This window comes from Artemia franciscana, chromosome 19, assembly GCF_032884065.1.
Source record: "Artemia franciscana chromosome 19, ASM3288406v1, whole genome shotgun sequence".
NCBI classification, from domain to species: domain Eukaryota; kingdom Metazoa; phylum Arthropoda; class Branchiopoda; order Anostraca; family Artemiidae; genus Artemia; species Artemia franciscana.
This window is the reverse complement of record NC_088881.1, coordinates 22,247,407-22,269,986: the sequence shown is the minus strand read 5'-3', so window position 1 is coordinate 22,269,986 and position 22,580 is coordinate 22,247,407. Positions and strand designations below refer to the sequence as shown.

The 22,580-nt window shown below is 31.5% G+C and overlaps 1 protein-coding gene across 6 annotated transcripts in view; it reads left to right on the top strand.

Annotated features, from left to right (window-relative positions):
* LOC136039420 (BUB3-interacting and GLEBS motif-containing protein ZNF207-like) overlaps positions 1-22,580 on the top strand; it is a 92,721-nt gene that overhangs the window by 6,403 nt on the left and 63,738 nt on the right. For 5 of the 6 annotated variants that reach the window (XR_010620441.1, XR_010620437.1, XR_010620438.1 and 2 more), the window contains exons 2-6: positions 10,046-10,169; positions 12,942-13,189; positions 14,349-14,504; positions 18,534-18,819; positions 21,072-21,236. Coding sequence is in view for 1 of the 6 variants with exons in the window: in XM_065723156.1 (XP_065579228.1) it covers positions 10,046-10,169; positions 12,942-13,189; positions 14,349-14,504; positions 18,534-18,819; positions 21,072-21,166 (909 nt within the window). In the remaining 5 variants the exon portion in view is untranslated. Of the gene's footprint in view, positions 1-10,045; positions 10,170-12,941; positions 13,190-14,348; positions 14,505-18,533; positions 18,820-21,071; positions 21,933-22,580 lie in introns of those variants that run through there. The other variant, XM_065723156.1, reaches the window with a different exon arrangement.

Here is a 22,580-nt window from a genome sequence, read left to right as displayed (position 1 = left end):
GGGGAAACAACTAATAATATATATAAAAGATTTTCTGGACACAAGACAACAGTTAATAATGAAAAAACTAATAACTATCTAGTTCAACATTGTAATAATGGTAAATGTTCCATATCAGATATAACTGTCACAATTTTTGAAAATTTAGAGTTAGAAAATTTAAATAAAGAAGAGAAGAATAATAGACTACATAAACAGGAGGATTTCTGGATCCATACTCTTGGTACAGCTTATCCTTTTGGGCTAAATGATCGTGTAACAAAATATGGTGACATGTCTCAGGTTGTTGTTAAATGTATTGATGGTTTTATGGACCATCCTTCTTTTACTTGTCCTACTAAACGTAAAAAACGATCGAGAGGACATAGGAAAAATAATAGAAAAAATGAATTCGATTTACATATGTTTTCTATAGATCTATGCCAGCTACTTGAATCTAGGGGTATGATTTCTGTAATAAAATGTCTAAATAATTTATCCAAGAGGAATTTAATCAAACTTTTCTGGATTGTTAAGAATAATACAGCTCTTCAATATTTTAAAGTAATATGTGATACAATTTGCATTCTAACTCAAACGAAATTTATTTCAAAAAAGAAGAAGTTTGATAAGATTGGTAATAAGGATAACAGATTATATTTACCTATTAATTTTACTTGTAAGCAGATTGAAGATATTAATTTACCAGAAATTTTAAATCAGCGGCATGTGAAACAGGCCCTTCCTAGTAATTTGAATTATAATGATAGTCCAGTTTTAACTTATAAATTTTCAAAAACTATTGGGCCAATTATTATTAATTATAATTTAATACTTAAAAGATTAGATAGTGATATAAATTGGAAACCGGTTTATAATTGTAAGCAACTTGGCCCATTTGTAAATCCTACTTACAAACATGTTATAACAGGGGACTTGTCAATAATAAAGCAAGATGACCTTAAAATTATAATGAATAAAGGGGCTAATTTCCGTCTTTCTCATCATCTGAAACCATCGAGTGTTCTTGATGGCTTAGAAAATGATTTTGATTTATTTATTGATGTGGTGTAAGAAAGAGATGCTGTACTCTTCACTATTATTTGGTGACATGTATTCTTCTTGAGAAGAAGCATAGCACTCCTGTCAATACCATGCACTGCTGATTTTGTTGATTCTTTCTTTTCTGGAAAGTAGGAATTTTAAAGATTTGGAATATACAGTACAAGGGATGAAAGTGACATTTGCAACTTTAGGTCTTCAGAGAATTTATGCCTTGCCTGCAGGTTACAAACGTCCATTGCAGTAGTTGCTGTTTCTACTGTTGGGCTTTCTTGTGCTTTGGTTACTTGTTTCATCCTTTGATGACTTCTAATGATGTGGAAAAGTTTTGCACCTTGTTTAGTATTTGAAAGGGTTAGAATTCTTGTTTCTATGTTTTTTTGCTCAGTTGGCTCCTAGTTTCAGCATGTTGACTGGGGAAGAACAGAGCATGAGAATGAAGAATGTCTGCATGTTTTCCAAACCATGTTGTAGGTGCTGGTGGAGAAATTTTTTTAGTTTTCTCCCCGACAGACCTTTACCCTGGTCCAGGTTTTTAACCTGATATTGTTAATTATTGGTGAGATGGCACTTATGCAAATTTCATGTTCTTCCATGTTTTTGTTTATGTATTTATTGACCTATTGACCTTGGCATGTTTTTTGGACTTTGATTGTTGGATTTTGATTTGGATGTTGGTTTGTTTTGGATTTATTTTCAATAACTTTTAATGCAACAAAACACAAATATTAGCCTCGGAACTCGGAACAATTTTTTGAAAGTTAGTAAGTGTAAGAGTCGTTGTTTTCCTTCCCAAGATCATTTTATCCCATGGACTTCTGTTAAGAGTATATTGCATAATAAAAATTTAGCATGCAAGTTACGTGGTAATGTTAATTGTAGAACAACCAATGTAATTTACCTATTAGAATGTAATAAATGCTGCCTACAATATGTGGGGGAAACAACTAATAATATATATAAAAGATTTTCTGGACACAAGACAACAGTTAATAATGAAAAAACTAATAACTATCTAGTTCAACATTTTAATAATGGTAAATGTTCCATATCAGGTATAACTGTCACAATTTTTGAAAATTTAGAGTTAGAAAATTTAAATAAAGAAGAGAAGAATAATAGACTACATAAACAGGAGGATTTCTGGATCCATACTCTTGGTACAGCTTATCCTTTTGGGCTAAATGATTGTGTAACAAAATATGTTGACATGTCTCAGGTTGTTGTTAAATGTATTGATGGTTTTATGGACCATCCTTCTTTTACTTGTCCTACTAAACGTAAAAAACGATCGAGAGGACATAGGAAAAATAATAGAAAAAATGAATTAGATTTACATATGTTTTCTATAGATCTATGCCAGCTACTTGAATCTAGGGGTATGATTTCTGTAATAAAATGTCTAAATAATTTATCCAAGAGGAATTTAATCAAACTTTTCTGGATTGTTAAGAATAATACAGCTCTTGAATATTTTAAAGTAATATGTGATACAATTTGCATTCTAACTCAAACGAAATTTATTTCAAAAAAGAAGAAGTTTGATAAGATTGGTAATAAGGATAACAGATTATATTTACCTATTAATTTTACTTGTAAGCAGATTGAAGATTTTAATTTACCAGAAATTTTAAATCAGCGGCATGTGAAACAGGCCCTTCCTAGTAATTTGAATTATAATGATAGTCCAGTTTTAACTTATAAATTTTCAAAAACTATTGGGCCAATTATTATTAATTATAATTTAATACTTAAAAGATTAGATAGTGATATAAATTGGAAACCAGTTTGTAATTGTAAGCAACTTGGCCCATTTGTAAATCCTACTTACAAACATGTTATAACAGGGGACTTGTCAATAATAAAGCAAGATGACCTTCAAATTATAATGAATAAAGGGGCTAATTTCCGTCTTTCTCATCATCTGAAACCATCAAGTGTTCTTGATGGCTTAGAAAATGATTTTGATTTATTTATTGATAAGTGGTGTAAGAAAGAGAATAAAAATAAAGAGAGTTTTCAAAGTTGGAAGAATTTAATTATTAGTAGAATAAGAAATAAAATATATTCTAACTTAAAAAATAGTAACACTAAATCATTATTTTATAATGCAAAGATTAAACAAGCAATTGCTAATCTACAGATTGAATTTGTAATTGTGCCAGTGGATAAAGCTAATAATAATTTTGCCATAATTTGTCAGAAGCTGTATTGTGATATCTTAAAAAGAGAGTTATGCACAACTAATGTTTACGAAAAGGTAAATTTAGAGGATGAGAATTTAATTGAAAAGACTGAAGAAATACTTTTTAAAAATTTTAATATTAAAATAAATGACAATGATAAAAAGTTCCCTTTCCTATATTGGACTGTAAAATTTCATAAGAATCCCCCTAAACCACGGTTTATTGCTGGAGCAGCTAAATGTCCAACCCGCATTGCTGCTACTGACCTCTCTTTAATTTTAAAGGAAATTGTAAATAAACTTAAAACCTATTGTTCTGGTATTAAAAAATTTTCTAATTTTAATCCATATTGGAGTGTTAATAATTCACTGCAGGTGATAGATTCTTTAACAATGGTTTGAGCTAAAAGAATTGAGTCTTTCGATTTTGCGACAATGTATACTAATTTATCAGTTAATGTAGTGTTAGATAATTTAAAATCTGTTATCAAGAAATCTTTCCTCTTATCTAGTAAAATGTTTTTAAAAATAGACACTTATAATAAAAAAGCTATATGGACAAATTGCTTTAATACAACAGTTAACTTGAGATGTTACAGCTTGGATATGATTTTTGAGTTATTAGAATTTGTTTTATACAATACTTATATAAGATTTGGTGGTGATTTGTACAAGCAAATCGTGGGGATTCCCATGGGGGGGGGGGGGAATGCGAGCCCATTTATAGCTGACTTGTTTTTAAGTCAACTAGAATATAAATATATGATGGATAAGAATAATCCAAATAATTTAAAACATGTTTTGTCAAAAAATAAAAGATATTTAGATGATATTTTGGTCTTAAATTGTAAGGATTTCATTGATATTTCTAAAATGTATCCATCAGAGCTTACTCTTGAACCTAGTCATGGCACTGGTCATGAAGATCATTTGTTAGATTTAAATATTAATATTTGTGATAATAATAAATTAGGTTTTAAAATGTATAATAAAACGGATGATTTTGATTTGAAGTGATTAGTTTCCCATTCCCTGAAAGTAATATACACTCAAATATCACATCTTCGGCGTTTTTCTCACAGTTACTTCGTTATGCAAAGAGTTGTAGTAATTATATTGATTTTAAAAATAGATGTAAAATCTTAAGCCAAAAATTGATATCAAGAGGTTTTTCTGCAAATAAATTAACTTGGCAATTTAAAAAATTTAGTTTTCATTATAACGAACTTTTAAATAAATATCAAAAGAATTATCTGGAAATACTTAAAGAAATTTTCAACTAATTTCGGAGGTTCGAGAAATGATGACGCAGCGCCATTTATTTTGAATTGTGTTTCTAATAGAGCGGATTTTTTTTAAAAATAGCCACATGGTAAAGATGAATTCTATAATTGTTTAGTTCATTCAGGTTTTTTGCAATGTGTTAATATTTGTGATTTGGTAAAATTTATCATATTTAGTTTACCTATTGTTGCTAAAAAGAGGGATATATTAACAGGATAAGCTTGTTTTGGTGTCACTTGGTTGTTTTACATTTCATTTTTTTTTCATAGGCATGTATTTTGGGGGTGATACCTGACACGGGGATGCCATGGATATTCTGTGGTAGCCTCAACACTTGGCTGGGTAGAGAATTTCATGTGGCGAAACCCTATAGGCAAGTGTATTCTCCTGATGAGCCCTTGTGTTGGGTTGTTGCCTCTGAATTATTTGTCTTTATTGTTTCTATTGTTTGGTAAATGACGACTTATACTTATTGACGACATGACTGCCTGCCCGTGGATTATTCTTTATGGTTGATTGTGTATGGCTATGCTGTTTGACCTATGTGATTGTATGGATGAGTAGGGTTAAGGCCTCATTCAAGTGCTGGTCTATATTAATCACTAATTTAGGAAAACAGTCTTCCTTTTCTCCTTCTGTCCCTTTTTTTTATGTGTTTGTGCTGTTACATTGGTGATTTCTCTTTTCATGATATATATATATATATATATATATATATATATATATATATATATATATATATATATATATATATATATATATATAACCTCTTATTACTACTACTACTATCTCTCTCTGTGTATATATACTACTATAGATACTTCAGTACAAATTATATATATATATATATATATATATATATATATGTATAAATTAATTTATTGATAACCCAACGAATTAAAAGAAAATAATGAGGGAGCTCAGAAAAAAAAAAAAAAACTGAAGAAAATCCCAAACAAAACATGATACAACAAAGGAGTCAACAAATAAACCAAAGATCAAATATAATTAAACGATACAACTAATAAAACAAATCACCCGATTACTGTAGAAGTAAGATGTACCACTGGTGGTTATAAACTTTGAATTGATTTCGAATTTGCTTCTCAACTGCTATATACGGTTCAATGACCCTATAGTCTTCACTCAGTTTTGTATTTCGAATACATGGGGGAAGGCAAAGCAGGTATTTGGCAAATTTGAAGTAATATGACCATTTTTTTTAATCTTTTCCAGTAAAAATTTTCCCAAAGGGGTTCGCAATAAAGTATTGCATTGTGTTGAATAGAGTTGTGAGTGTCGCTCTATTAAGTGGAAGCTTTATGTAATCCAAATATGGCACTAAATATGGGATAATGGCAGCTGATGATTATGTTTAAGAGATAGGCCAACTGGGAAACCCAGGTATGGTCTATATTAGTCACTAATTTAGGACAACAGTTTTCCTTTTCTCCTTCTGTCTCTTTCATGTATTTTATGTTCAACCAACATAAGAAACAATTTAAAAAACAGTTGTTTCTCAAATAAAAATTAGTTTTTTAAGTATGTTTTTTAAAATATTTGTTTGCTATAGACTTTGGTTTGCTCTTTGCTAATTTGCAACTATAGCGGCTGCTATGATAGCTGATTAATAACATGTTACAGTATTGTAAAGTAAAAAATAATGGGGTACTGCAATTGCAAGGAGTCCAAGAGCCTGGAGTAACCCATTTTATTCTGGTACATTTTGTTTAACAGACTATTAATTCACTTCTATTAGTAGGCAATAAGATCTTCAATTGAATAAAGTGATTTGGTTCAAGATAAAGCCTTGAACTGGGGGCAAATGTACATTTACCCAGGCCTGACAGGGAAAAAATCTATACAATTTACAGCTTCTTTTATCTTTGGCTGGACTAAGCTCTTTGCATCCCTTATTGGATCCACAATAGCAAAAGTGCTTTTCTGAAGTATTTCTAGAATTTTTAAGATTGAAAGGATCCAAAAAGTTGATGAAGCTGTCATTTAAATAACATAATTTGGTCAATTTTGTTTGATGTTGTTCCTTTTTTTAAGTTTGTGCTGGATCATATGTTAGATTTGTTCTATTTCTTTCCCTTTTGCTGAGGTTTTGATGATCAAAATAATGGAATAGTTTTTTATGGCCTTAGTGAGTAAAACGTGTGTGGTTTTGTAGCATTATTTACACCCCAACGTATTTTTATTGTAGATTAGTATCTTGCTAAAGCAAATGAAATTAGTTTTGTGAGTCTGAAGTTTGAATCATTCAGCAATGCTGAAAGTTGCAGTTTTTTCCCCTTTTCTTGTAAAAATTAATTTGTATTTTGAAGAAAAGCAGATGAAAAGTGAAGAAGTGGTCTTAATACTTGAAGGCCCGGGTCTGTTTATGTTTCCTCATAAAACCCTTTGTCCAGACTATACATTGACTATACTATTTGTATATTACTATACTACATATTATACTATATATATATATATATATATATATATATATATATATATATATATATATATATATATATATATATATATATATATATATATATATATATATATATATATATATATATATATATATATATATATATATATATATATATATATATATATATATATATATATATATATATATATATATATATATATATATATATATATATATATATATATATATATATATATATATATATATATATATATATATATATATATATATATATATATATATATATATATATATATATATATATATATATATATATATATATATATATATATATATATATATATATATATATATATATATATATATATATATATATATATATATATATATATATATATATATATATATATATATATATATATATATATATATATATATATATATATATATATATATAATGAAAAGAGAAATCACCAATGCAACAGCACAAACACATTAAAAAAAAAAGGAAGACAGAAGGAGAAAAGGAAGACTGTTTTCCTACGTTAGTGATTAATATAGATCAGCACTTGAATGAGGCCTTAACCCTACTCATCCACACAATCACATAGGTCAAACAGCATAGCCATACACAATCAACCATAAAGAATAATCCATGGACAGGCAGTTGTGTCGCTAATAAGTATAAGTCGTCATTTACCAAACAATAAAAACTATAAAGACAAACAATTCAGAGGCAACAATCCAACACAAGGGCTCACCAGGAGAATACACACTTGCCTATAGGGTTTTGGCACTTTAAATTCTCTACACAGGCAAGTGGCGTGCCTACCATTAATTCCCCATGGTATCCCGTGTTAGGTATCACCCCCAAAATATATGCCTATGAAAAAACAAGCAAATGTAGAACAACCAAGTAACACCAAAACAAGCTTATCCTACCATAATTCTGGCTCTCATGTATTTACGTTACCAATTCACACTCTATATTAAAACTAAACAATTATTCAAAGTTTTTCATATGACCTAGGTAGAAATCAAGGAAATGAATATAAAATAAGACCAGTTAAAACAACAATATATGCAAAATCCTCCGGAAATCCACTGTCAAAAATTAGGGACATGCCAAACTCAATAACAAGGAAAATCAAAACTAACCAAAGACTTCGCTAAGTATTCCAATATAATTCTTTTTGTATTTATTTAAAAGTTCGTTCTAATGAAAACTAAATTTTTTAAATTTCCAAGTTAATTTATTTGCAGAAAAACCTCTTAAAATCAATTTTTGGCTTAAAATTTTACATCTATTTTTAAAATCAATATAATTACTACAAATCCTTGCATATCTAAGTAACTGTGAGAAAAATGCCGAATATGTGATATTTGAGTGTATATTACTTTCAGGGAACGGAAAATTAGTCACTTCAAAATCGAAATCATCCGTTTTATTATACATTTTAAAACTTAATTTATTATTATCAGAAATATTAATATTTAAATCTAAGAAATGATCTTCTAGACCAGTGCCATGACTAGGTTCAAAAGTAAGCTCTGATGGATATATATTTTTAGAAATATCAATGAATTCCTTACAATTTAAAGCCAAAATATCATCTAAATATCTTTTATTTTTTGACAAAACATGTTTTAAATTATTTGGATTATTCTTATCCATCATATATTTATATTCGAGTTGACTTAAGAACAAGTCAGCTATAAATGGGTTGGCATTCGCCCCCCCCCATGGGAATTTCCATGATTTGCTTGTAAAAATTACCATTAAATCTTATATAAGTATTATATAAAACACTACTACTACTACTAATAACTCACTGCAGCACCAAGCCGCCTGAGGCCAACACAGCTACGCATGCTCCTCCTCCAACCTAATCTATTTAAAGCCTCCCTCTTTACACCCTCCCAGGAAGTTCCCATTTCCTTTAAATCTTTATTTATGACATCCTCCCAACCCAGACAAGGACGACATGCTTTCCGTGTAGCCCCAGACGGTTGGCCAAAAAGGACAATCTTTGGTAATCTGTCATCATTCATCCATAGAACGTGGCCTAGCCATCTCAACCTTTCTTTCATTATAGCCCTAGAAAGCGGGATTGAACCACACTTTTCGTACAACCTACAATCTACTTATTATATAAAACAAATTCTAATAACTCAAAAATCATATCCAAGCTGTAACATCTCAAGTTAACTGTAGTCTTGAAGCAATTTGTCCATATAGCTTTTTTATTATAAGTGTCTATTCTTAAGAATCTCTTACTAGATAAGAGGAAAGATTTCTTGATAACCGTTTTTAAATTATCTAATACTACATTAAGTGATAAATTAGTATACATTGTCGCAAAATCGAAAGACTCAATTCTTTTAGCTGCAACCATTGTTAAAGGGTCTATCACCTGCAGTGAATTATTATGCTCCAATATGGATTAAAATTCAAAAATTTTTTAATACCAGAACAATAGGTTTTAAGTTTATTTACAATTTCCTTTAAAATTAAAGAGAGGTCAGTAGCAGCAATGCGGGTTGGACATTTAGCTGCTCCAGCAATAAACCGTGGTTTAGGGGATTCTTATGAAATTTTACAGTCCAATATAGGAAAGGGAACTTTATGTATTATATATATACTATTCTATATATTATATTAAATATATTGACTATACTATACATATATATATACTAGACTTTACGTTGATGTACAATTTTATGGCACTTAAGGCTAATCTATCTGAAAATGTCTTTTCTTTTTAAATTTCATTTAGTCAACAGGATAGGGAAGACGAATATTGTTGCCACATATAATATTTTGGCTAACATACATAGCCACTTCCCTCCAAGAAGAAGTTCCTTATCAGGAATTCCTGCAAACTATACTGTGTCAATTCCAATACTGTGCTGTTTCATTCACAATTCCTACCTTTTTTTTAATGGAGTATTTTTTCTGTCTTAAAATAAAGAATAACATATACAACTAACAACAGACTTATAAGATTAAAATTACAGTAGACTGCTCAGTCTGCTTGTATTAACCATTTTATTGAGAAGTTTTTTGTTGCAATTTTTTTTTGTTTCAGGTTCACAAGGAAACATTAGACAAGATTCCAAATTCTCTTCCAAATAGAACTAATACTGAACTAGAGGTGTATGGAATGGAAGGAATACCTGATGAAGATTTGAAGAATCACGAAAAGAATAGAGGTTTATTTTTTGTATGATCTTTGGGTAATTTGTACTGTTGTTGGTATTCCCTGACAGATACTTGAAGAATTGGAAAAAGCAGTTTTTTTTCTAGATCAATAAGTATGTGGTACTCAAGACATATATATATCTAGACAAATATATAAATATATATATATATATATATATATATATATATATATATATATATATATATACTAGCTGTTGGGGTGGCGCTTCGCGCCCCCCCCCCCCAAGCCCCCTCTCGCGCGCGTAAGTCGTTACGCGCCATATTAGTTACGCGCCATTGTAGTTGTGTCCCTATGTCCCACCTGTGAATATAGATATATATATATATATATATATATATATATATATATATATATATATATATATATATATATATATATATATATATGTTTTTAACTACGTAAAACTTGCGAATATACAACATTCTTTGCTGTCCCATTGTCTGTGCATATAAATAGATTGTCAGGTTTACCGACTCTTGAACATGCAACATATAATGGTCCATGGGAAAACAATCCGTATTCAGATCTATACCTCATGATTCTAATGATTGCCCTTGAGCTTTGTTGATGGTGATTGCTAATCGACCATTCCCTGAGTCGCCATCGTCATTTATATATCCCCCTGTGCACCCCGGCGTCCCCTTTGTAGTTATGTCCCTGTGTCCCGGTCGTCATTTATATTCCCTGTGTCCCGGTCGTCATTTGTGTCCCGGTGTTCCAGTCTGTGATTTCTCTTTGAGTGTCCCGGGCGTCATTTATATTCCTTGTGTCCCGGTGTCCCGGTCGTCATTTATATCCCCCTGTGCCCCCCGGCGTCCCCATTGTAGTTGTGTCCCTGTGTCCCGGTCGTCATTTATATTCCCTGTGTCCCGGTCGTCATTTGTATCCCGGTGTCCCGGTCTGTATATACATTCGTTTTTTAGTTTTGTTTTTCTCCTTTATTTTTTTCCTTTTTTCTTTTTTTTCTTTTTTAGTTTATTTAGATTTTTAGATTTTTTAGTTTTTTTATTAGTTTTTAGTTTTTTTGTAGTTTTTACCATTTTTTTAGTTTTTTTAGTTTTTTTTTTTACTTATGTCCTGGTCGTCATTTATACTCCCTGTGTCCCGGTCGTCATTTGTGTCTCGGTGCTTTGTTGATTGCTAATTTATATTATATTTATATTTATATTTTTTATATTTATTAATATTTTTTTAGTTTTCTTTTTCTCTTATTTTTCAGTTTTTTCCTTTTTTTTAGTTTTTCTTTTTTAGTTTTTAGTTTTTTTTTGTTTTTTACCTTTTTTTAGTTTTTTTAGTTTTTTTAGTTTTTTAGCTTTTTTAGTTTTTTTATTAGTTTTTAGTTTTTTTTAGTTTTTGCCTTTTTTTAGTTTTTTCAGTTTTTTTTAGTTTTTAGTTTTTTACCTTTTTTTAGTTTTTTTTAGTTTTTTAGCTTTTTTAGTTTTTTTTCTTTTTAGTTTTTTTTGTAGTTTTTACCTTTTTTAGTTTTTTTTCTTCTTTTGTATTAGTGTGAAATAATTCAGACGTCATATGCGGACAAACACGACGTCACTCGACAGACAGACAGACAGACATAACCCACAAACAACTTATTTTTATATATATTTATTCATATTTTTTTAGTTTTCTTTTTCTCTTTTATTTTTCAGTTTTTTCCTTTTTTTTAGTTTTTTTCTTTTTTAGTTTTTATTTTTTTTTAGTTTTTTACCTTTTTTTTAGTTTTTTTTAGTTTTTTTAGTTTTTTAGCTTTTTTAGTTTTTTTATTAGTTTTTATTTTTTTTGTAGTTTTTGCCTTTTTATATATATATATATATATATATATATATATATATATATATATATATATATATATATATATATATATATATATATATATATATATATATATATATATAGCCACTTTACAAGGAAAGTGAATGATTTATTTACAGAGAAGCTTATTAGGAAGAAAGAAAATGCTGAACAATAATAAAAATCAAGGTGATAGTTCTATGTAAAAAGAAGAAAAACTGAAAATAATAATAGAAAAGGTTTGTTGCAAAATACAAAATATGATCCACACTGACCAATGTGATTTTTAGCAAGATCACACTGTATTATTTTGCTGTTTCTTGTAATACAAAATGTTTCCTTATCAACGTCGCTAATTTTTCTTAAGAAACATGCAAATATGCCCACACCACAGGTACAGATTATCTATTAGTGTCAAAAGTGTGACAAAATGTAATCTTGCCTGTCCTATACAATGTAAAATTCCTCAACACGGAAGAAAATATAGTTGGAACAGTAGTCCGTAGAAGCTTCTTTCAGTCCTTACTGGAAGAAGATTAATTTAAAGTGTTTCTGACAGTGAGAGCGATTTTGTATCTGGTTTTATGAAAGTCTTCTTACATTTTCAAAGCCAGCATTATCGAATCACTTTTTTCTACCAAATCCAGCAGGAAACTGAGCATTTCCATTGTATCTCACTTTACTAGATAGCCCAATAAATGTATTTTTAAAAAATAATAAGCAGAGAAACCAAGGATATGGAAATGAAAATGGTAATGATGCAATAATAATAATGTAATAATCTATTGGTAAATTAGCATGTTGAAAGTATTTTTGTGTTTATGATTTGATGTTTTGTCCCATTTTGAATTATCTGTAATGTTTGCCTATGCACAGTTTCGACTCCAACAAGTTCTGTGGACAGTTAAGATGTACTGTACTTTTAACATTCTTGTCATTACTGAACGAATTTACTTTTTATTTGCCCAAATAGCTAGCAGAGCTGTTGCTGGAAGTGGATCTGAGGACGAAGAAGAACCCTCTCCAAAAGTAGCCAGGACTGGTCAACCACCTGGAGTAGTGCCAGGGATGATGAACATGATGCCTGGGGTTATGAATCCGTATATACCTCAAGGAATACCAGGAATGGGTGGATCTCCATTACCAATTAGACCTGCTGCACCATTGCCACAAGGAGGACCTCGTCCTCTGTTTCCTGCTGCTGGTCAAGCTGCAGGGCCTGTAAGTAGCATTAACATTTCACCCTACTTTTCATATATGCGATTATGCTATATGATCTTTTAAACCTATTTTGTGTCTACTGGTCCATTTTCTGGGACCTTATTCTGGGTCAGGAATGTTGCATCTTTAAGCATTAAAAAAGCGATCTCCTATAAGGCCTGCTTTCAAGTTTATTTTAATTTTGTGTTTTGTCTTACGTTTTCCCTGAACTGCTTCCTCTCTTCTCTCTCTCTTTTTGCGTTTATTTCTGTATTTTTGTCCTTTATCTCATCTTCTTTTTCCTTATTACGAGAAGCTGTCAAATTTTGATGTTCCTCATGTGAAATGTTATGGTATCCTTGTTTAAACTGTTACCCATTTTTTTTAATAAATATGGGACAGCAGAAAAAAAAACTTTTGTGCATCATATTATTGAGTGTTTCCTAAAAATTGATATATCTTTCAAAGTATTATCAAGATTTATCGCCAATTGTATTCTATATTGCAATTATTTCCTATGTTAGATGTCACTCAAGTTCTTTTTTGTAAATCTTTCTGATGGAGTAGGCTGCTGTTATTATTGTTGAAGTTCCTAACGAATGTATTCATTACTTTGCTAGTTTTCGGATTGTCTGAATAGGTTTACTTAATTGACCCAACTCCTCGCTTTCTGTGGAGGTTACTTTGGGGTATCTTCTTCAGTAAAATTGTATACTTAAATTCTGTTGTCTTTGCAAGTCTCTGCCGAGCTAGCCAGTAAAAAAGTGGTGAAGAGTGATGTCTCCTTTCCATCTCGTTATAGATAGGGTCACTTCGTTGTATTCACGAAAATGTAGATAGTGAGAGGGGGATGTTTATATATGTTCCTAATAATATAGGGCAGGCAGTTGCCCCATTCCCAGTCCCTCTCCAGAGTTTGCTCCCCTGTTAAAAGGCCAACTACTATATTGAACAACATAAGTGCAATCTTTGGGATAATACTCCCGTCTTGGCCGAGCTGCTGAGTTTGTTAGACCTTAATTTTGTCAAGGATTGCAATACAGGCTACCTAAATTATTATTATTATTGTTAAATTTTTTGACTGTAGTTTTGTCAGTCTATTGGGGTGCTCGACACATTTTTGTTACCTTGATAGTTAGGGTAATAAAGGTTACGTTGATACTTTTATTTATGTTTATAGAGTGGTATTGAGTCTCCTGGTCATGGCGCGGCTGGAATCAGGCCGACATTCCCAGCATATAGTGCATCTCCTCTACCAGAACAGAAAAAACCTTCATTGATAGTTGTATCTAGTGCCACAAGTAGGATTATGCATCCAGAAGAGGATGTATCATTAGTAAGTTTTTTTCTTCTTAAGGAAGTTTATTGCTAAAAAAGGTCCTTGGGCGCATAAACACCAAGTGATATTATTTTAACGAACTTCATGGGCTGAATACAAATCGACATGAGTAGTATTGCTGCCGTACCTATTTTTGTTTCCGGTCGAATACGAAAAAAGCAGTATTTATAAATTTATTTTCACAATATTGTCCATGAAGGTTAATGTACTTTTTCATGCATCAAAACCAATTCCTACGCAAGGCATGGTTTCTCTCTTAAGATATTAGTTATAAAGGTTTACAGGACAAAAAAAAAATAAATAAAAATATTGAAAATTATTGGATTATAGTTTTATATACTTAATTTTAATATGTTAGATACAAAATTTTATTAAAAATAAATAAATATACAGATTGTAAAAAAAATGACTGTCATATTGATGAACCAATGAACAGCTCTGAAAAACAGGAAAACATATTAACTCAGATTTCACACTCAATATTATACCTAATATTGCTGTAATCGAGCTTCAATTTAAAGTTTAACGGTTTAGATAAGGGATGCTTTTTGGTATTTCTTATTTGAAATGTATATTTCCAAGATCTTGAAACGTGTTTTTAAAAATCTTGGGGAGAGGTTTTTTTTTTTTTTTTTTTTTTTTTTTTTTTTTTTTTTTTTTTTTTTTTTTTTTTTTTTTTTTTTTTTTTTTTTACAGTCTATCAAATAAAAGTACCAAAAAAAGAGGAGGCCACTTATCTTAGTTTCACGCTTTAGGTTGGATCTCCTATATATCGCTTCTGAGTTTTGACCAAAGATGCTCTTTGGTCCCCCAAATTGTATTCACTTAGTCCTTATCCGACTACTACTACTATTGCTAACAACTCACTGCAGCATCAAGTCGTATAAGGCTAATCCAGTTACGCACGCCCTTCCTCCATCCCAACCTATTCGATGCTTCCCTCTTTACACCCTCCTAAAAGTTACTATTTCCCTTAAATCTTTCCTTACGACATTCTCCCATTCCATTTAGGGACGACCCGCTTTTCGTTTGGCCCTAGACGGTTGGCTGACAAGGACAATCTGCCATCATCTATCCGCAGAACGTGTCCTAGCCATCTTATCCTTTCCCTCATTATAGCCCTAGAATGTGGGATTGAACCTCATTTTTCGTACATGTTAGTATTTGACAAACGCTCAGTCAGTTGGGTACCCAAAACAGTTTGTAGTAAATTTCTCTGGAAAACATATAGCAACTCCTTCCGTTTTTTGAAGCGCATACGCTTCAGGACCATACTTGTCCACCTGGCACGTATGCAGGGGGGATTCCGGGCCTGCCCCCCCCCCCCGTAATCTCACGATGTTTTTCTTATTTCCCATATTTGTCTGATATTTCTCACAGAATAAGAGTTTTGAAGGATTTGCCCCCCTCCCCGAAACAAATTCCTGTGTGCGTGCCTGTTGCCCACTGTCATCACTGTAGCTTCCAGTATTCTTATCTTGGTCCGGAGACTTATCTTTATATTTTTCCAAACTTTATTTTAATTGTAAAAAAAAATAACCCTTGAACTTGGCTATTCTATATTTAACATTTTCACTGCATCCAATTTCTTTACTAATAATACTACCTGAGTAAGTGAAGCTGGTCACTTGGTCGATCTTCTCATTACTCAACATATCATCTTGACATTAATTCTCAAACCCGTTTTTGCACTCCGAATTTGTAAACCTCCAAAAGTTCATTTATTTTGCTAACATTTTCATCTAGGATGCTTAAATCATCAACATACTCTAAGTCTAGGAGAGTTTTCCTTCGCCCTTTGATTCTATTTTTTCCCACTGCCTTTGGTGTGCTCCTTAGGACAAAGTCCGTCGAAATAATCCACACAAATGGGGATAGACTGCAACCCTGCTTAACTCGTGTTTTGACACGGAACCAGATACTATCCTCACTTCCTACCTTAACCGCTGCAATGTTATTTTTGTACTTAGTATTAATCATTTTAATGTATTTATCTGATATCTAAGAGTGAAAATTTGGTTCGACGCATCCTCTGCCCTTCCTAAAACCACACTGCTCTTCTCTTAAAACTTTATCTGCAGTATCTTCAACTCTTGAATGTCACCATACCAAGTAGTTTACATGCTATAGAAACCAAGCTATTGCCTCTGTAACTTCTACACTCATTCTTATCACCTTTCTCATGGAGGAGTTTAATTTGTTTTTGTAAAATCGCTTGGTACTTCCCCTTTAAGTCCTTTTGTTACTGTCACTAGTTCTTCCTCACAAAATAAATCTTTAAAATAAAATAAAAAAATCTTTCTTCACATTCTAAGTGTCACAAACTTTTTCTTTCTTGTCTGTATCTTTTTCTGTAACTCTATCACAGTTTAGTACGTTTTCAAAATATTCTGCCCATCTCTCTTTACTCTTTCCTTCTCACTAATTGTGGCCCCATTCCTGTTTTCAACTGGGACAAGTCCAGATTGACTTTTCTCTCTCAATTGATTAACCTGCAGTACAATATTTCATGTCGTCTGCCTGCATCTTCTAGATCCTCGGCAATTTCATCTATGACCTTCACTTCACGCCTGTTTCATTCACATTTTAATGTCTTTTCCGGTATCTTTACATTCCTCTTATTTTTATGTGATCTATTACTCAAATGTACATTCTATTAACATATACATTCCAACATTTAACATCAATATTAAGACATACATTTATGTACATTCTATTCAACATAAAGCATTTTCACTAATATCCCTAGCTACGTTTCTAACTTTCTTCCCTAAGACAGCCTCAGCTGCTTCATAAACTGTTTTCCTAAAAGCATTCCATCCTGACCCTGCTCATATACTAATTAATTTATTATATCTTGAATATATATTAAAAAAGGCTGAAGCAGATAAGTTCGTTTGAATTTGTACTGCCTAAGGCGTGAAAGATTTGTAAGATATTATTATTTGACTTAATAATTTGAATTTTTGAGATATTGAATTGATCGTAATTTGACAACACAGCCTCTTTTTTAATATCAAGGAGGTAAATGGAAGTCGGCTTTCGATTTCATTTCGAAAGTTGTTTCTTGACTTTTGACTTCAGCTGGATATTTTTAGTCTATTTTCAAATTCTTTATTTTTAGGAAATGAAATCAAAAGGAAATTCATATTCATTGGAAGTAATAGCTACATATATCACTTCGTTTGCTATAGCTTAAGTTGATTTATTTTATGACAATAGGAAATCTTGTGTTGTAATTTATAAAATGGAGCATTTCTATATTACTTCTGGTTTGAATATTTTCTTTTTTGTGATCATATTCATTTTGTTTGGCAGTTGCACTTATTAATAACCGCTCGTCCTGTCATTGATAATTCTGTGCATCCACCAATGCAGATTCAATCACGCCCTTCTTTTGAAAAATAAAAATAATTTCTTATACCTCACTGCTTTTTGATTTACGAAAAATTAGGAGAGAAAAATAGGTTTAATTTAAATAAGGTAGTGATTTAATTTAAATAAAAGAACGAAAATGAGTTGAATTTATTTATTCTTGTATTTTTTTCCCATGTGTTTTATTTGTTTTTTTTAGATGGCTTTATTTTAAATAACTGTTTTTTCTTACATAAAGGTTTTTTTTTGTGCTGAGAAAGGCTCCCTTACTTGGAGCCTAAATATTCATTTTTTAAAAATTTTTTGTTGTTGTTTTATTTAAATTAAAACCACTGCTTTATTTAAATTAAACCTGTTTTTCTCTCTTAATTTTTTGAAAAAATATAAAAGGGGAAAACACTTTAATTTACAAGACAAAATACAGGGAAGTCTCCAAGTCTCTTGCGGAACAAGACAAGAACGGTTTTATGAACATGTGAGCTGTAATAAATAAAGAAATCTCCTCTCCCTCTCCCCCCAGAAAAAAACAACAACTGCAATCTTAATAATGACTGAGCAAACAATGATTTATAAGTGAATATTTTCATAATGTATCAAAAAGAAAATAAGGAAAAAATAAAGCTGTATCTTTAAACTTTACTATAATTACAGGAAGAAAAACGGGCACGGATACCGAAATATCTTGTTAATTTTCCAAAGAAAGAAACACCAGTCCCAAAAGAAGTCGCTCCATCACCTCCGGCTCCTGCAGTGCCTTCGGGGCATATGCCACAACATATGCCACAGATGAATGTGAGACAACCCATGCAGCATATGGCTCGAGTTCCAATGTCTGCTATGGGTATGCCCGTTATGGGAATGGGGACTATGCCTATGATGAGCATGGCACCAATGGGTCTACCAATGGGAATGCATGTTCCTATGCATGGAATGCATGGTAAGAGGAATTTTGGAATTAGAAGATATTGTCTGTAGTGTTAAAAAAAAGACGTCACCATCAGCTTTACACGAGAATGAAAGTTACAAAACTGGGTTAGGGTCTAGGCCTCTCCCCCCTAGATTGTCGAGATTTTACCATTTTCCATAAAAAATTTTGATATTCCACATGTAGATTATCGGTTTTTTCGGTCTCTTGCCTTCCTCGATGTGTTCCTCCATCCCTAGGATAAATTCATATGTACGTTTCTGATCCAGCATATCACGTTTAGAGGAGGATATTATTTTGAAATACTGCAGTCGAATATTTTTTAGAATAAAAATTCTTATGGGTTTTCCGATGGTAAAATTCAGTGAACTTTTCAGTTATTTTAAGTGATGTTTCGATAATGTATTTTGATATGCGCATTAGTTTGCGCTTTTTCCGATGGTAAAATTCAGTGAACTTTTCAGGGATTTTTTTAAAGTGATGTTTCGGTAATGTATTTTGATATGCGCATTAGTTTGCGCTATTTATTGTTCTGTTTGTAGTGTGAATATTTTTTTGTTACTGTTCAAGCAAGGTAAGATCATGGTATGTAAAAAAAAACAGTGTCAATTCACTCAAATCTGGTCTTATGCAGGGTCGTATATCCAGGATCTTTTTTTTGGGGGGGTGGGGTACAGAAGGATTTTTTCGGGGGGAGAGGGCACAAAAACGTATAAAATGTATTTATATTCACTTTTGTTAGGTTTTTACGAGTCGAATAAACATTTCGATGGGAGGTATTCAAACCTCCTATCCTCCCCGGATACAGCTTTGGTGTCAAGTATAATTTTTTTTCTTCCTTTTTTTTTTAAAATCGACTACACATGTTGTTGACATTACAGCTGACAATAGTTAATTTTAGGAAACCATAAAAATTTCTTTTAAAAGCTATTATACAGTAAATCAAAATACATCGATTGCAAAAAATGGGAAATAAAGGTATTAAAATAACAGCTAAAACCACGCTTTTTTATTTTATTAAAATTGGCTTGCTATGCCTTGCAATTAAAATTGATAATCTTTAGTTTTAACGGGCTTAAAAAAAAATGTGCGAATTATGCAAATGCATAAAAGGTACAAAAAGGCATTAGGGTTAAAAAATGCGTAAAAAGGTTGGTTCTTAGCAGTTTGATTTGTAAACGAAGACCTACTAATTCAGTCAATTTTCTAAATAAAGAAGCTGGTTTGAATGTCGATCAGTGGGAAAATACTGAACCACGGGATACATTCGCCTTGGAATATAACCTCCTTAGATCGGGTAGGTTAATGAGAAAAACTTAATTGTTAAGATGCTTGGTAACAAAAGATACATATTTAAGACTTGTGGAGGTCGTGGACGGGACAAGGACCTAGTAGTTCGATGTATAGAGGGACTGCCCATATCAATGGAAACATTGGTCAAGACTATCGATTACTTCTTTCAAATATAGCCTAAGTGGCTGTAAAATAACAAAAGCTTTCAAGGTTTTAGAGACGTGGCTAGAAATTGGGGTAAGATCTAAAACAAAATGCAGTGACAAATTCCAGCAATTATTTTCGTCTCTGGTTTAAAAGTCTTTCTCTCTCCCTCTCGCATCTTCTTTCACCTTGTCTCCTGCTATCTCTTCGTTCTCTACTTCGTACCTCATCTATTTAACTTCCTCTCCCTCTCCCCTCTTGCTCTCTCTCCCTTCCTTTCTTTCTTTTCTCTTACTCTGTCTTGCCCTTTCTGTCTCTGTTCTGTATCTTACAGTGGCTTGTAATTAAAATCAAAGGAAGAAATAATAATGGGCAACATTTTTAACTAAAATTTTTGAGCGTCAAAGTTGAAAAATTACGTTCAGGATGTTTTGTAGTGTCCGGAATTCTAAGTGGTTCAAGTGAAACACAAATGTTGCAAAGAAACAAACAAAATTTGTAAGGTGCGAGTTCCTTTTTTCTTTTTGTTGTTTAGTGTTTTTTTTAAAATCTTTTTGTGGTATTTTCTAGCATATGTTAAATGTTTTACCCAGCTTTCTTATTCTGCTACCTTTTTTGTTGATAAACCTATTCGGATGGGCAGCCAAAATATACGACTTTTATTCCTTTATGTATGATTATTTTTTCCTCAACGTTCACTATATTGCTGATAATTTACTTCTCGCTAAATTCTTATTTATTTTTATTACAAATAGAAAGGCGGTGTTGTCTAAGAATTATTTACAGTGGCTCCTAGCTACTATTTTAATTTTGAACTCTTATTTTAGGTGCTGGACCGGGTGTAGTACCTGGTATGCCATTTGGTGGTCCACATATGAATTTTCCAGGGATGATGAATCCAATGTTCCCAAGGTTTCGCTAAAACAGTTTGTCAAATCAGAAAACCTTCATTATGTCCCCTTTTAAAATTCTGTACATTTGGGAACACTGCGGTAAGTCCCAACCTGATTAGCGAATTGTCTACGCGCCAAGTGCTACGCAATATTATGGCCAATTATGTTGACGAACCGATTATGGTATAAAACTGTATAAACTATGTTTTAGTTGATTTTAACTCAACTCTAGACGCAAGTTCTAAACTAGAAATTGCTTTAAAGACTAGATTAGCCAAACTTGGCACTGACAGGTATTTTATATAACTAGAAACTTAACGTAAGAATAACTTGGTTTAAAGTTATTCGTATTCAAGCACATTCTCAATCCGTTGATTATGGGAACGCCGTGCCATTGCCTTTCTTATTGTTTTTTTAAGTAATCCATTTGGGAATTTCCGTTTTCGCCTTCTAAATTATAATATTTTTAATAGTTTAAGGAATAGCACATTAAACGTTCATTATTTGACGAAGATTCATTTTGGAATTTCATCTAAAAATAGTTTTTACATCATATTTTTTCTAGAAGAAACAACTGTATTTAAAATAATGGCCTTCATATTTCGTAGTAATATTCTGTGTGAATTTTTTTTTGTTAATTTTCTTTTTTTTTGGTTTAAGAATAGGATTTGAGAATCCTGTTTCTCATTGTCTTGTGTATTGAGTGGCAGTTTTATAAATTGAAGAAAGGTAGGATTAGTTACATGTTTTTTCTCCTTTTTTTGTTTTTGACTAAATAAAAGCTTGTCAGAAATATCATCGTGTCTTTGGAAAAGGTAGGTGGAAAATGTAAGTACAAACTTTTGTTTGTTCACCAATTACTTAGCTAAAAGATCTAGGAGTGTCATTTTAGTCATCTCAGACGCTGGGTCCTGAATGAAACTCTTCTCATCTCAAGAACTAAGTATAAGAAGCTGGTAATTAGCAAAATCTACAATGAGTCGTTCAGAAGCCGAGTGGATTAACTATACCTCTTGAATATTGTAGTGCAAAAATTAGTTGACTGCTAACTTTGCTATTTTCTCTGAAATCCCTATATATTTTACTGAAATCCATGAAAAATATAGACCACTAAACCACAATTACAACATTTCTGCCAGTGAATGCTTTATAATTTTTTAGAATTCAGTTTCCAAAGCTATATTTACTCTTGACATATTTTTAATGCCCAAAGTAGCTTTTTGTATGCAACCCATTCCATATTTGAAGGCGGGGGGGTCTTCAAACCAATTTTTGAGCTGCTTCGAAGCGGAATCGATTAACTTAGATTTTATTTTAGGGAAGGGAATTTTAATGTCAATACCGGCCTTTGTATGTTGAAAACGATTTCCCTTAGAAGTAAAAATTTATTGTCGTTGAAAGCGAGGAAGAATTTCCAGTGTTTTCATGCAGTTGATTGATTTG